The sequence below is a fragment of the Vipera ursinii genome (genome assembly GCF_947247035.1).
Source record: "Vipera ursinii genome assembly, chromosome: 3".
NCBI lineage: Eukaryota > Metazoa > Chordata > Lepidosauria > Squamata > Viperidae > Vipera > Vipera ursinii.
Window position 1 is genome coordinate 140,298,598 of NC_139516.1, and position 14,463 is coordinate 140,313,060.

General features: G+C 44.8%; 1 protein-coding gene across 1 annotated transcript in view; it reads left to right on the forward strand.

Moving 5' to 3' along the window:
• The first annotated feature begins 2,173 nt into the window (after window positions 1-2,173).
• Window positions 2,174-14,463, forward strand: part of PHLPP1 (PH domain and leucine rich repeat protein phosphatase 1) — a 159,280-nt gene continuing 146,990 nt past the window's right edge. Inside the window, exon 1 of the mRNA XM_083358092.1 lies at window positions 2,174-3,894. Within this exon, the coding sequence (XP_083214218.1) occupies window positions 2,298-3,894 (1,597 nt within the window). The 5' untranslated portion in view covers window positions 2,174-2,297. The remainder of the gene's footprint in view (window positions 3,895-14,463) is intronic.

The window sequence follows — 14,463 nt, forward strand, 5'->3', positions numbered from 1 at the left end:
CTATATGTAAGGTAAAAAAAAACGTATTTTGCAGTGTATGTTGAAGTTTTCAGCTGTAAGCTCAGTTCTAAGGAACTGCTGTTGGATTTTGCCTTTAGATTCTTGGGTGAGATGGGTCAGTGGTCTGACTCAGAATGGCAACTTCCTATATTTCTACCAGTATGAGTCATCGTTCTGGCTTGGATAAACTTCCTGACTGGAGTAAATAAAGCCAGAGCAGTTAATCATATAATCACAGAGATACAGTGGTCAGACTCCTGCCTGCTCATTTGCTTTGGATGCATGAATTTTAATTATTTTTCTCCCAGTCTAGTCTTGTCAGTCTGGGAAATTTCCCCCAAATTTTCATAATAGCATGTCTCAAACAGAAATGAATCAAACTGCAATAAAACGCCCTCTGCATAGGCAGTGAATTCGATGTTCGCTGGTGAAGTGCAGTACCGTTAAGTCTCTGGACATTGATGATGATGATAATAATGATGATAACTTTATTGTCACTTTGAATGTACACCAATCGGCATACATTAAAATGAAATTTCGTTGCATACAGCTCTCAAAGGGTCACCACCTCCGATATATACTTCTTGTTCGGGGGCCCGCTCAAATTTCACATTGTCCATTTTAGTCTCTAGGGCAGGGGTAGGCAACCTTGGCTCTTTTATGACTCGTGGACTTCAACTCCCAGAATTCCTGAGCCAGCAGGAGTCTAATGTCCTAAGTCTCTGGACATTGATGATGATGATAATAATGATGATAACTTTATTGTCACTTTGAATGTACACCAATCGGCATACATTAAAATGAAATTTCGTTGCATACAGCTCTCAAAGGGTCACCACCTCCAATATATGCTTCTTGTTCGGGGCCCGCTCAAATTTCACATTGTCCATTTTAGTCTCTAGGGCAGGGGTAGGCAACCTTGGCTCTTTTATGACTCGTGGACTTCAACTCCCAGAATTCCTGAGCCAGCAAGGCTGGTTCAGGAATTCTGGGAATTGAAGTCCACGAGTCATAAAAGAGCCAAGGTTGCCTACCCCTGCTCTAGGGAGTGAACGATGGCACACAGGACAGATGGAAATGGGGCTCCCTATGGATTAGCCCTCAAATTCGCTTGTATTCTGACAATCTCGCCTTCTTTCCTTTCTCTGATCCTGACTCTTCCACCTTTTCCTTAAAGAAGCCTTGCTTCTTTTTGCCCCTGGAGCACACTGCTGCTGCCGCCGCCACCACCAACTCCTCCAAAAGCCTCTCTCTCTTCCTCTGGGTCTGCCGACAGCCTCATCCAGTTCCTTCGCTCCATAAGCTCCAGGTCCTCTCCTCCTCTGCAAAGAGCCAGAGGCTGTTTGAGAAGAAATATTCTCCGATTTATCCTTTGCAAATAATATACGTACAGATGTTTGCATCTGTGAAAGCCTCTAACAATTGTGGAATTATATATAAAGATCAAGGGCAAAGAGGGATAAGGAAAGAGAAAAGGACAACTGAAACCACCACGCCACACGCGAGATACCCCAAGCCAAGAGAAGAACGAGCAGCTAAAGGAGGAAGGAATCCTGGGGTGTTGCTTTTTTTTCCCCTCTCCCGCCCAATTGAAAAGAGCGCGACGGCCGAAGGGACATGTAGTCAACACTGGGAGATGTCGGGAAGCAGAGCCGAGCTTCAGAACTACGCTTCCCAGCAACCTTTTCACGACAGGTCGATCTCTCCCATCTTGGGCGCAAACGATCACGTTTTGTTTATGGCTGGAGCCCCGCCCTTTCCTAACTCACGAGGGATGTCGTCACTCCTCATGAATATTAAGGCAGCGCTCGAATGGCGTTGCTCGTTAGGGTGCTAGAGCAGGGGTAGGCAACCTCGGCTCTTTTATGACTCGTGGACTTCAACTCCCAGAATTCCTGAGTCAGCATAGCTGACTCAGGAATTCTGGGAGTTGAAGTCCACGAGTCATAAAAGAGCCGAGGTTTGCCTACCCTTGGGCAAACCGACAATTACACCCTTCGTAAGAGGGCCTGCTTTAATTAATATTCATAAGGAGCCTGAGGAGGAGAGGCCACGCCGGGTGGGAGGGAGGGAGGAGGCGGTGGCTGCTGCTGCTGCTGCTGCTGCTGCTACCACCGCCGCCGCTGAGCCCGTCTCTTCGCCAGTCCCCTAATGGCGCTCGCGACAACGGCGGCAGCTGCGCGGCGGCGAGGCTGAGCCGAATCGGAACGTGAAAGACACCGACGGAATGTCCGCTGTTGCTCCATAATCCCGCGCCCCCTCCCCCTGCGGAAGGCGGCCCGGCCGGGCGTTCTACGATGGAACCTGCGCAGCAAGCAGAGCTCGAAAGCAGAGCAACGCCGGAGCCGATGATCGGCATCAAGGGGGAGCGGCCGAGCCACTCGGGCCAGGCGGCCGAGCCCGGCCTGGAGAGCGGCAACGGCGTAGGAGGAGGACCCAGCCCCTTGGAAGGCGGCAAAGGAACAGCCGCCGTCGCGGGAGCGGCGAGGGCAGGGGCAGTCGGCGGCCCCCATCGGCGAAGGAAACGAGGGGCCGCGGCAGTGGCCGGCTGCGGTGCTTCGTTGGCGTTAGCGGCCAACGGGACTCAAGCGGCGGCGACGGCGGCGATTCCCAGCAGCGGCGCCAACTCCCTCCTGTTGCGGCGAGGCAGACTGAAGAGGAATCTCTCGGCGGCTTCTTCCCCCGCCGCTCCGATCGCCGCCGCCGCCGCGCTGGGCACCCGCAGCTTAGATCGGAAGACGCTGCTTTTGCTGCCCAAGCCGCCCCGGCAGCTTCAGCCTCTCCAAGCCCCAGAGCGAGACTGGGTGCGGCGGGACCTACAGCGAGGATGCGTCCATGTCTACTATTACTATCACCAGCAACAGCAGCAGCAGCAGCAACAGCGGGGTGGCGGCGGCGGCTGCTCTCTGCTCCCCGTGCTTTGCAACCTGGAGACCACCGCTGCTGAAGTGGCGCTTCGGTTGCTGCAGCTCGGAGAGCGGGGAGGAGGGAGTAGTAGCGCTGTCCGGCTTTGGGGGAAGGCGGCAGCCACCATGGCCGAGGCTCCGCTGCCCCCTAAAGAAGAGGAGGAGGCGGCGGCGGCAGATGATTTGCTCCTACAACCATCAGCTTCTCTCGGCGGGAAAGAAGAGGCGCTGCCCGAGCCCGGGGAGGCTCCGACTTCTCCGGCGGGAAGTTTAACCCCGATCCCGGTCGGGAGAAGGCCCCGAAGCCGTCGAGGGACCCCCAACGGCTTGGGAGCTGGAGAGGCGACGGTTGTTCGGCCCAGGCGCCTGGCGCTCAGCGGAGGAGAGAGCGGCCGGGGGAGTGGGCAGCCCAGCCTTTCCCCCTCCGACTGCAGCCCCGCACGGGCCTTTCCGCCGCCCCGCACCGAACTCTACCTGTCGGGCCCGCCGCTCTCTTGCCCGTCCCTCTTGGGAGGCTCGGATACCGAGAGCTTCAGCCCCAGCGCCGAGAGCGCTTCCGACCGCTTGGATCCTTATAGCGGGGGCGGGGGCTCTTCGTCGTCTTCGGAAGAATCGGAAGCGGATCTTGCGCCTCCGGCCGCGGCGAAGGAAGAAGGAGCGGGATCGGGGCCTGGAAGGAGACAGCCGCGCCGGCCAGGCGAGCCGCACAGTCCGGAATCCCGACTTGGGAGAGCTTCGGGGGACTCCCCGGCCGAAGGGAAGGCGCTGCGGGGAAGTTCCTCTCCGGCTGGGGAAGCCGCCTCTCCGCAGCAGCCTCCGGCCTTGTACGTCCAGCTCCACGGAGAGACCGCCCGCAGGCTGGAGTCGCACGAGAAGCCCCTGCAGATTCAAAACGACTACCTCTCGCAGCTGGGCTTCCGGGACCCGTGGCGGGTGCAGGAGGAGGGCATGGACTCGGAGACCGGCTGCCTCATCCGTTTCTACGCAGGTGGGTGAGAAATGAATGGGAGGCGTGTTTTGTTTTTTTTTTTGCTCAGAGGAGCGTGGGAATCGCCCCCGTTACCTTTTCCCGCTCCCTGGGTTTGTAAAGAAGCGAGGGGGGGGAGAGAATCGCTCTTATCTCTTCGGGAGAGACGGGATGGGAAAAATTAAGGCGAGAGGTTTGCTCACGTTATTCTGGCGTGTCTTTAGTTAGAGCAGGGGGGTCTTCAAACTTGGCCCTTTTAGGACTTGTGGACTTCAACTCCCAGAATTCCTCAGCCAGGCGTGCCTGGCTGAGGAATTCTGGGAGTTGAAGTCCACAAGTCCTAAAAGGGCCAAGTTTGAAGACCCCCTGAGTTATAGGGATAGTTAACCTGGGAGTATTTTAATGGAGAGAGTAATTCCACGACTAGTCGGGTGAGGTCGGGAAAATCGGGCTTCGGCGGGTGGGTGGGTGGGGACTCTAGGTGGAAAGATGTCCTCGCCTTCCCCGTTACAAGCGGTGGGATCCCTGTGGCTTTTTCTCTTTCCCCGTGTTTCTTGTAGCGTGGAGTTTGGGAAGACCTCTTCCAAGAATGGCTCAGAAATGTCCTGAGTTCTGCTCCCCTTTTGTCTCCGTTTTCCAGTCTGTTTGTAATAATTCAGTTAGAAACAGGAGCAGGGAAAGGGTTCTGAAGAAAGAATTGAGTGCAGAAGATCTGTTAGAAAAGAGAAGCTGCTGATTGGCTTTTGGAACTTGCTGTCTACTCTCTAATTTCTTCAGACACTCATGAACAAGGAAGGGACTGAAGGTTGTCTGAAGAAACTTGTGTGTCAGGCTTGTGGATGGGTTCTACTGTCTGCAGATATTCTTTCTCTCACCTCCCTGCCCCCCCCTCCAAATTTGCAATAAGAGAACCAGGTCAGCAAAGTTACTACTTCACCTTTAGGAGAGGGAGCATCAGCCACTACCTGTTTTATCGAGGCACCTGAGAGGAAATTAGGGAATGCTGTTTCAAGGCATTTGCAACTCCTTTCATCAGGCAAAAGAAAAATATATGCATAAGTGAAAGATTAAGTTTTCTGTTTTCTACATGGAACTAATTCTTGTTTACCAAATGCTGTTTGTTGGTTTGTAAAAGTGTTCTGGGGCAAAATAAAAATACCAGGTTTAGGGATCTAAAAAGTCTGAGGCTTGTCAGAAACTGCTGAGATAATAATAACCTATGGCTTAATTACCTGAACAAGCTTTGTTGACAATCTAAAGTCAAATCTGCCTGGTGCAGCTTAGATTCATTTGAATCTGGGAATGAATTTGTGTTTCTTCATGGGTGAAAATCACTACATATTAAAAATGGAAAGGTAAAACATCAGTTTTCTGATATTCAATTTACTTTAATTTCTTTAGGTCAGGGATGTCAAATTCAATTTCATTGAGGGCCGCATCAGCATTGCGGTTGCCCTCAAGGGGCCGGGTGGGCGTGGCCTACTGGGTGGGCGTGGCTAGAGTGTGTATGACCTATGCATCAAGGGTTCCTATGGGGGCCTGGCCAGGAGTGGGACAGATCTGAGGGTCTCTGGCAGAAGGAGGGTCTCTGGGCCAGGGCCAAGGCAGTGGGGGCCGTTCCCTCACTGTTTCCAGGATGGCTTCGCGGGCCACATGAAACCACTTCACGGGCCGGATCCGGCCCCCAGGCCTTGTTTTTTGACATGTCTGCTTTAGGTCCATAATACTAAATGCAGCCTGGCAGCTGCATTCTTCTGTTTTATCCTGGCAAGTCTTGATCATCATCTTAACTTAAAGCCAAGATTTTTTTTTTAGTTCTAGGTAGAGAGCTAAATATATATTGTTTATGACATCGATGGTCATTGACCTATTGACCTGATATCTGTTAAGCTGTGCAGCACTTTTTGGATTTGAAAACAAAAGGTTACCTTAAGGTGTGTTCTATACCCTTAGGCACACATTCTATCTGCATTACTTCAGACCAAATACAGGTAGTCCTCGGCTTACGACCACAATTGAGCTTAAAATTTCTGTTGCCAAGTGAGACATTTGTTAAATGGGTTTTGCCCCATTTTACGACTTTTCTTGCCACAGTTGTTAAGGGAATCACTGCAGTGGTTGAATTAGTAACACTGTTGTTAAATGAATTTGGCTTCCCCATTGACTTTGCTTGTCAGAAGGCCGCAAAAGGTAATCACATGTTCCCAGGACACTGCAACCGTCATAAATATGAGTCAGTTGCCAAGCGTCTGACTTGATCACAGGACCATTCGGATGCTTCAATGGTTGTAAATGTGAAAAATTGTCATAAGTTACTTTTTTCAGTGTCATTGTAACTTTGAACGGTCACTAAACAGACTGTTGTAAATTGAGGACTACCTGTATGCCTTTTCCTGGGATTTTGCCTTTTTGCTTTGAAATCCAAAGAACTGCACATCTATTTGCAAATGGATTCACCCAGTAACCTAATCATAGCTTACAGTGTTGCATGAATTCAGGTGTTATGGTTTGCTAATGTTTATAGTTAGCAAGTTGTCTGAACTTAAGACAACTATTGTTATAAAAAATATGGTTAAGCCAGCCATAAGCCAGCATTGTAAGAGCTTAGCTTTTGGGGGTTGATTGAACAGAGGAAAGTAATGAAGAGATTTTTAATTCCAGATTTCCATCTTGGTTGTATGAACGAATTGACAGGATCTTTGAAATCAAAGTAGCTTTTTCTTGAATATTGCTTCTTCCTTTTTAAAAAGCAGTTGTAAATAAAGTACAAGTATTCGTCGACTTATGATCGCAGTTGAGACTGTGTATTTGGTTACTAAGCTAGATAGTTGTTAAATAAGTCCCACCCAATTGTATGATTTTTTTGCCATGGTTAAATTAAATTACTTCAATTGTTAAGCAAATCCAGCTTCCCGTCAGGAGTTAGCTGGGGAAGTCACAAATGGTGGCCACAGGACCCCGGGTGCCATAACTGTTGCAAATACATGCTGGATACCAAGCTCCCGATTTTTGATCATGTGACCTTGTGGATGCTGTGATGGTGGTAAGTATGAGGGCTAATCCTGAGTCACTTTTTTCTGTTGTAACTCCAAATGGTCACTAAACAAATGGTGGTTAAGTTGAGGATACCTGTATTTGGTCATTCTTTGAAAAAGCTGCAGCAGTTGAAATATTTTGCTAATGAGACAGCCTTTTCCAACTGGGTGTCCTTCAGAAGTTTAATTATGGTAATTGAACATGATGATGGTTGGAGAAGATTGCTTGATTGTCAGACATTTAACAGTTGGTGATAGTCTTGGAATGAATTTCCTCAAAATGGTCATTGTGAAGTTCTGTTTCAGAGAATTGAAACACATCCTCTTGGGTGACTTTGGTGGAAAACATCTGCTTATAAGAGTTGTATATAATATTAATATTGAGGCCTGATATACAGTCTCTAAGGGACGCGGTGGCTCAGTGGGTTAGGACGCTGAGCTTGTCGATCAGAAGGTCGGCAGTTTGGCGGGTCGAATCCCGAGTGCCACATAACAGAGTGAGCACCTGTTACTCGTCCCAGCTTCCGCCAACCTAGCAGTTCGAAAGCACGTAAAAATGCAAGTAGAAAAATAGGGACCACTACGGTGGGAAGGTAACAGCGCTCCGTGCACCTTTGGCGTCTAGTCATGCCAGCTACATGACCACGGAGACGTCCTCGGACAAGCGCTGGCTCTTCGGCTTTGAAACGGAGATGAGCACTGGCCCCTAGAGTTGGAAACGACTAGCACACATGTGCGGGGGAACCTTTACACAGTCTCTGGAGGCATTTGGAGTGCTCCAAATAATTTTTACGTAACTTCATTTGTTATGATATAAAGTTAAGCTGCTGGTTGTGGTTGCAGTCTTTTTTTCCCCTTCCAGTTAGTTGATATTACATGTTGGGATGATTTGTTAGGGATTGCTTTGTTTAATGCTTTTTTATTTGTTTAGAGGGTAATAAATGAAAAGCTAGTTGGAAGGAGTGGAAAGATAAGACAGATATGCAAAAAACTATATAAATAGAATGTTTGAATACAAATACGCTTCATTTATTAAGATCCACAGTAGAATTTATGGAACTTTGTGATTTTATCTGATATGAACATTATCTTTGAAGCACTATAAAAACACTTAATTTGAGAAGTTGTGCTATCAACATTTTTTTTCTATGTACAATTTAAAGCTTTAGATGTCCTGTCTTCTTTAAGTCGATTATCCCCTTGTATAGTTGTGATGTTTCAGACTGGCTCATTTAAATCTTGCTTAAAATATCTGCCCCTCAAGAGCTTGAGCATACATTTATTTTTACACTTTGCTTGCCTTTTTGTAGCTGGAAGCATTGATTTTAAAGCTGTGGCAAGAAGTAATTCACTTGATTAAGTGAGATTCCTGAGGGCATGTGGGGAGAAGAAAGGAGAATAATCTAGGCCTTGCAATAGGAGGAAAATGTGTGCTGAAGCCTTGCAAGATCAATTCTGTTTTCAACCTGACCTGCTTTCTTTATTGGAATCATCTGTGGAATGCTTGTTCCCACAACAGAAAGTTGAGAAAGCAAGTTATTTTGTTTGAGATGACTTTCTTTGTTCTCTTAGCAGCAACGATCCCAAGAGGAAATAGAAGATTCAGACCTGAGGAAGTATGTTGAGAGGTGCTTGGAAGAAATAATTGACACAAGCTGTCTTGGAAATGCTTGCCTTCTGATTAAAAGTCTCATTGAATAACCGTGATAAATATTTTGGAATAAATCTGAGGGCTCTGATGTGCAAATGCAAGCAGGTGAATGATGGACAGATTTAGAGGACCATTTGAATAAGTTATGTCTTCTTCTTTTGGGATGTCCCCTGCTTCAGGTTCAGTCTCCAAAGTACGCTTTGATGTGTTTGGTAGTATGGATGTAGCATCTATTTGCAACACTTTAGAGAACCCACGTCTTTTCCTAAGATCTCGTGGTAGTTGCTGCAGCAGGTGCTTTGATGGGCTCTGAAGCACTTTTTGGAGACAAGATCTGAAAGTGGGCAGAGCTTGAATTTCAGTATAACTTCTTAGTAAGCTAATAATCAATCAGTACAAGTAGTTCTTGACTTAAAATCACAGTTGGTACCAGAATCTTGATCATAGAGTGAAGCTGTTATTAAGTAACATGCCCATGACCCACTTCGCTCAATGACTGAAATCCTGCCTCTCCCAATTGTGGTCTTAAGTGATCTGCAGGGATACCTGGGGGAGGAGGGGGGGCGCTGAGAAGTCTAGTATCCACTGGAGCACAGAAACCTGCCATGGCCAGAAGGCCTGGTCCCTTTCCCTGCCCCACCATGCTCAGAAGACCCAGTCCCTCTCCCCATCTTTTCCTTTCCACAAAGGTAGCAAAGGCAGTTTGTTTTTAAGAATGATCATCTTCACTAGCAGGTAGTTCCCCCCCCCAGTGCTTTCAGAATAAGGCCAATGTAATTGCCCCCTCCCCCCCCAAGTGGGGTTGGGGAAGGGACTCAAGTCTCTCAGGCATGATGGGATGGGGAATCCTGCCCTGGAGTCTTTGGCAGCTTTGGGCCAGGTGGACCAGGTGGGCAGCTGAGATTAGTGTTGCAGCACCCACACGGACATAAGGATGGGCATGCTGCCAAGTGCCTGAATTTTGCTAATTTGACTCTGGGGATGTAGCAACAGCTGTAACTTCAGGCAGAGGCCGTAACTCCTTTGGTTCAGCACCATCATCATTTCAAATGGTGGGTGTAAAAGAACAGTCGCAAGTTGAGGACTACTTGTATGGCCCTGCAAAATGGTGTGAACAAGCTGACTGCTCTCTTATTTTCTTAAATTTCTCAATGTGACTTAAATATGTGTTTGCCAGAGTAAGGACTGTTGATCATCTTATTAAACACCTATATGAAAATTGTAATGAATTATCTTGGCATATTGTCAGCTGTGTTCACCTGTTGTTTACCTCCCAGTTATGAAAGTACTCGCTGATTTTATGGAGTTAGCTGCAGAACCAGAACATGCTGAACTTTTGACAAATTGACAATCTCCTTTGAAACCTTATCTACATTTTTAAAAAAGTTATCACCCAAAAAAACCCCTGACCAAAAAGGTCCTAAAATTTAAATTGATGCAGGGTCTCCCAGATGTTGCTAAATCAAAAGGCATGGGTAATGTCTATTCAGAGGTTGTTGAATTGCAGCTTCCTGTAAGTTCTAGCCAGTTGAATTGTTTTCCCATTTCTAGTAAAAAAATTTCACCATCCTTCCCTAATTTGATGTTTTTGATGGTGGAGTGACCTTTGAGAAATGTTGCCTTGTTTCTCCTTTAGTTTAGGAAGTAACAGTTACTACCCCTTGTGTTTGTACCCGTGCCCTGAGGTTTGCATATTTTGAACTTATCCCATCTATGTGGATTAACTTCAAAGGATTTTCACTGAATTCATGTTGACCTACTTCTTAAGTATTTGCTTAGGATTGCAGCCATATATTAATATAATACCGCGAGACACATACCAAAAAGCAATTGAGTTCTATTGTCTCTAACCAGTTTTGTCCAGTTTTACTTTGCTTGGGTTGTTAGTCCTATCTATTAAGAACTAAAAGAGTGCCACCCTGCTGATTCTTTTGCCTTTCATTATTGGACCTCAATTGCTTCTTACTTAAATTTTGTAATAACTCTCCTCTTGGCGATGGTGGTATTGATATACCTCGGAGCATTCTGTGCAATTAAACTATCCATCTGTTCAACTCGGAACACTAGACGTTTGATACAATCTGTTAGTGATATACAGCCACACGAAAGCCCTCAGAACAGTATAAAAAAGAACTCAAAGCTCTCATCCAAACACTTCCCACCAGCTTTGTGCTTGCTTTTGTTTACTGAATAGTGTTCTCTTACCAATTCAAAGGCTACCTAGAAAATCTTCCTTGTATTCTGTTTTTCCTGCTACAAGTAGTGTGGATGAAGTCTAGCTTTGCAGAAGCAGCTGAAATACAGCTACCTGGAAGTGCTTTGTTTTCAAAGAGCTTTTCATGTAATATTTGCATAGTACTTGGACATAGCAACGAAGGACCTTTTGTGATCATTGGAACGATGGACCTGATAGGAAAAGATTAACTCCATATCTGAAGAGCTGCGAATTGTGAGAAATCATTGATGATGGCTCACCCTCTCCCTGCTGTGAACCCATTGTGTAAAGGAATGCAGGTGTAGTTAATGTCTTGCTACCTCCGCCAAAGGAAATTAAGTATCAGCTTTGGGCATCTGAGGTTGGAGACTATAAAGATGATGTCCCCATGTTTCTTGTTCCTTCGGCTCCTCTCTTGGTCTAGGAGTGAACAGTTGCTATAGTTTAGGATTATATTTCTGCTTTGAAAAAGGTATTTGGGGGATCAGTTAGGGGACTGCGTCTTTTGTTCCTTGTGCAAGTAGATAGGGAACTCTCTGATGTAATCCTTTCTCTGATCTCCTAGCTACAGTGTTGGCTATCATGTATCCGCTGGACCTTTTCTTAGAGGTAAACCCCTTCCAACATTTCTCCACATCCAGTAACATTTGATTTCCCTGCTGTCATCCTTCTGATGGGAGTATAAGATATTGTCTTTGGTCCACTAAAGCTGCTACCCTGGCTTTAATTTGTGGATTTTTCTTGGCTACAGTCTTCTGCCAACACATGGATTAGTTGATATGCAACTGCTGTTATTTTAAACCTTCCTCTCCCCCCCATCAAAATGGAACCACCAGAAAATTGTTTTTTCTAGAAGACAGGGTATAAGATTGAAAACATTTTAAATCGTGTTTGAAGAGTTTGAGATAGTGAAGGTATTCCTTTCCTTTCAGCTCTGGTTTCGAGGGCAGAGAATTTATCTGTTCTTTTCATTACAGGTTACAGAGCTAGAAGCACTCTGTTTTGTTAGCCAGCAACAATGGTTTAATGTTCTGGAATGTTTCACTGAGATTTGTCTGTTTTTACTAGCTATATATTCTGTGAAATTTTTACCATGTCCTAAACATGAATCAGTTGCCAAGCGTCTGACTTCTGATCACATGGCCATGGGGGATGCTGCAACAGTTGTAAGTGTGAAAAACAGTCATAAGTCACTTTTTTCAGTGCTGTTGTAACTTTGAATGGTCATTAAACAAACTGCTGTAAGTCGAGGACTGCCTGTATGCCTTTTCTTGGGATTTTGCCTTTTTGCCTTGAAAACTAAAGGACTGAACATCTATAGTATTTGAAATGGATTCACCCAGTAAGCTAATCATATGTACACAACTCACAGTGTTGCATGAATTAAGGTGATGGTTTGCTAATATTTGTAGTTAGTTATAGTTATAGTTATATATAGTTACTGCCTGAACTTGGACAACTATTGTTATTAAAAATTATGGTTACGCCAACCATAAGTCTTTTTATTAGCTACATATTGTGTGAAATTTTTAGCATGTCCTAAAGAGAGAAGCATGTGTATACACTGTGATCCAGTTTAGAATATCATCCAAATATTAGTCTCACTTTTTTCCCCACCTGTCATCTCCAGATATTAGGCACCACAACTTAAATCATCTCTAAAATCAACTTTCTAACTAGTGGTTAGATTGTGCAAAGCTGATTGGAATCCAATAAAAATCAGAGGGTGCTTGGTTTCATGTTCTTCAGTTAAAAAAAAAGATATGGACCAAGCATGTATATAAATCTCACAAAGGGTAAAATCCTAGTCTTTGTGCTATGTCATAACTGAATTGTGTAAAATTATAAGGAGCTGTAGTGTAGGTTTCCCAGGCATAGTTTGCCTGTGTATACTTTCTGCCCTTCATTTTCCCACTGATTTCAGCTATGGATTTGTTTTGCTTATGTGTCCAGATTCATTATTTGGTATTTCGTGTGATGACCCTTCCAAGCTCTTGCTGCTGTAATCCTGCTAGAATAAAAGAATTGACCACATAGTGTGTATCATTTTTTACTTGGAAGGCTGGCAGACAGTGTGTATGAATGCCACTGCTAATCAGCACAGGACCTTTTGGAAAAGAATAATGTGTTTGTATCTTGGTTAGCCATTTCATTATATACTGCTGGCATGACTCCATGTCAAGAGCTTACTGTTGAAATGAAAGGTTATCTATCCTTGTTGTGAACAATTAAAAAGAATAACCTGTTATTTGTGAGCAGAAGCTACAATCTTGGGGGTTCAAAAGTGGTGCTTCATATTTATACTTGCTTATATTACTGGAGATAATATGTAATTGGCATGACTAGTAGTTTGTGTAGCCATGGATAGTGTTATCCATAGTGCCCCTTTAGGATTGTAGAAGCTTTCAGCCATCATTACAATATATTGTTCCAAATTCCATTATTTTAATTACATGCCATATGAAGAAGTAGTTCTTTTATTCTGATTCTTTCACCATTCAACTTTGTTGGTGACTCCAGGATCTAATCCAGGTATTATAGGTATTAATTTATTTGTCTTCTTCAACCTAGGTACCAGTCTGTGCTGTAATGCCAGTTGTCTTTCTAGTAAAAATAGGGTTCCTTAGTACTCTTTAATCTTCCCAAACAATCCTAAGGATGCTGAGAAGTTCATCAATTTCTGGAGTGGTAGAGTTGCATTCGCTTGTTGTAGAAAGTGAGTGAGTTTCTGAGGACATAATCCAGTCCACTTTCAGCTAGATACCTTATGGTCCAAATTAGCTTTTTTACATAAATAATTTGATTTGACTTTGCTGTTGTTGCTTGTAGAAAATCTCCAATGTGTGGAAGTCACGATTGTTCTCAGATACATATGGATAATTGTTAGTCAAAACTTTGAAATATTTTAGAACATTTGTGTGGAAACCTTTTGGTGGTGATGGTGGCAGGACTGGGTTTAAATTTTACTAAGGGAGGGACTGAAACCAGTGTTGAGAGTAGAGTTGATATATTTTTATTTCCAAAGTTAAAATACAAAATCTGAAAAGAAAAAAAAAGACAAAAAAGAGAAAGCTTTGGAAATAAATAAAAATTTATCAATGAGAGTAGAGTGATCACACATAAAGTTAGCTTTTGAAATTCATCCCAAGTAGTGCAAACTGCTTACCTCTGCTTTAATTTATTTCCTGCTGCATCTATATAATTAGGCCAAATATAATGGCACTCAAATACAGCTGAGCTACTTTGTAGGCAAAACTACATAGAGGTTCATAGTGGTAGTACTTCAGAAAGTTGGTTTGGTCTAGTGTAGGGGTCTTCAAACTCGGCCCTTTTATGACTTGTGGACTTCAACTCCCAGAATTCCTCAGCCAGCATGCCTTGCTGAGGAATTCTGGGAGTTGAAGTCCACAAGTCATAAAACGGCCGAGTTTGAAGACCCCTGGTCTAGTGGTTAAGACACTAGATTGTGAGTTTTAGTCCCATTTTAGGCATCAAAGCCGGCTGGGTGACTTTGAGCCAATCCCTCACTCTCAGCTCAACCACTTCACAGGGTTGTTGTGGGGAAAATAGGAAGAAGAAAGAACATTAGGTATGTTTGCCACCTTGAATTATTTATAAAAATAAAGGCGGGATATAAACACAAATAAAAATGAATAAATACAGCTAGAATGTGACGATACCACCTAGGC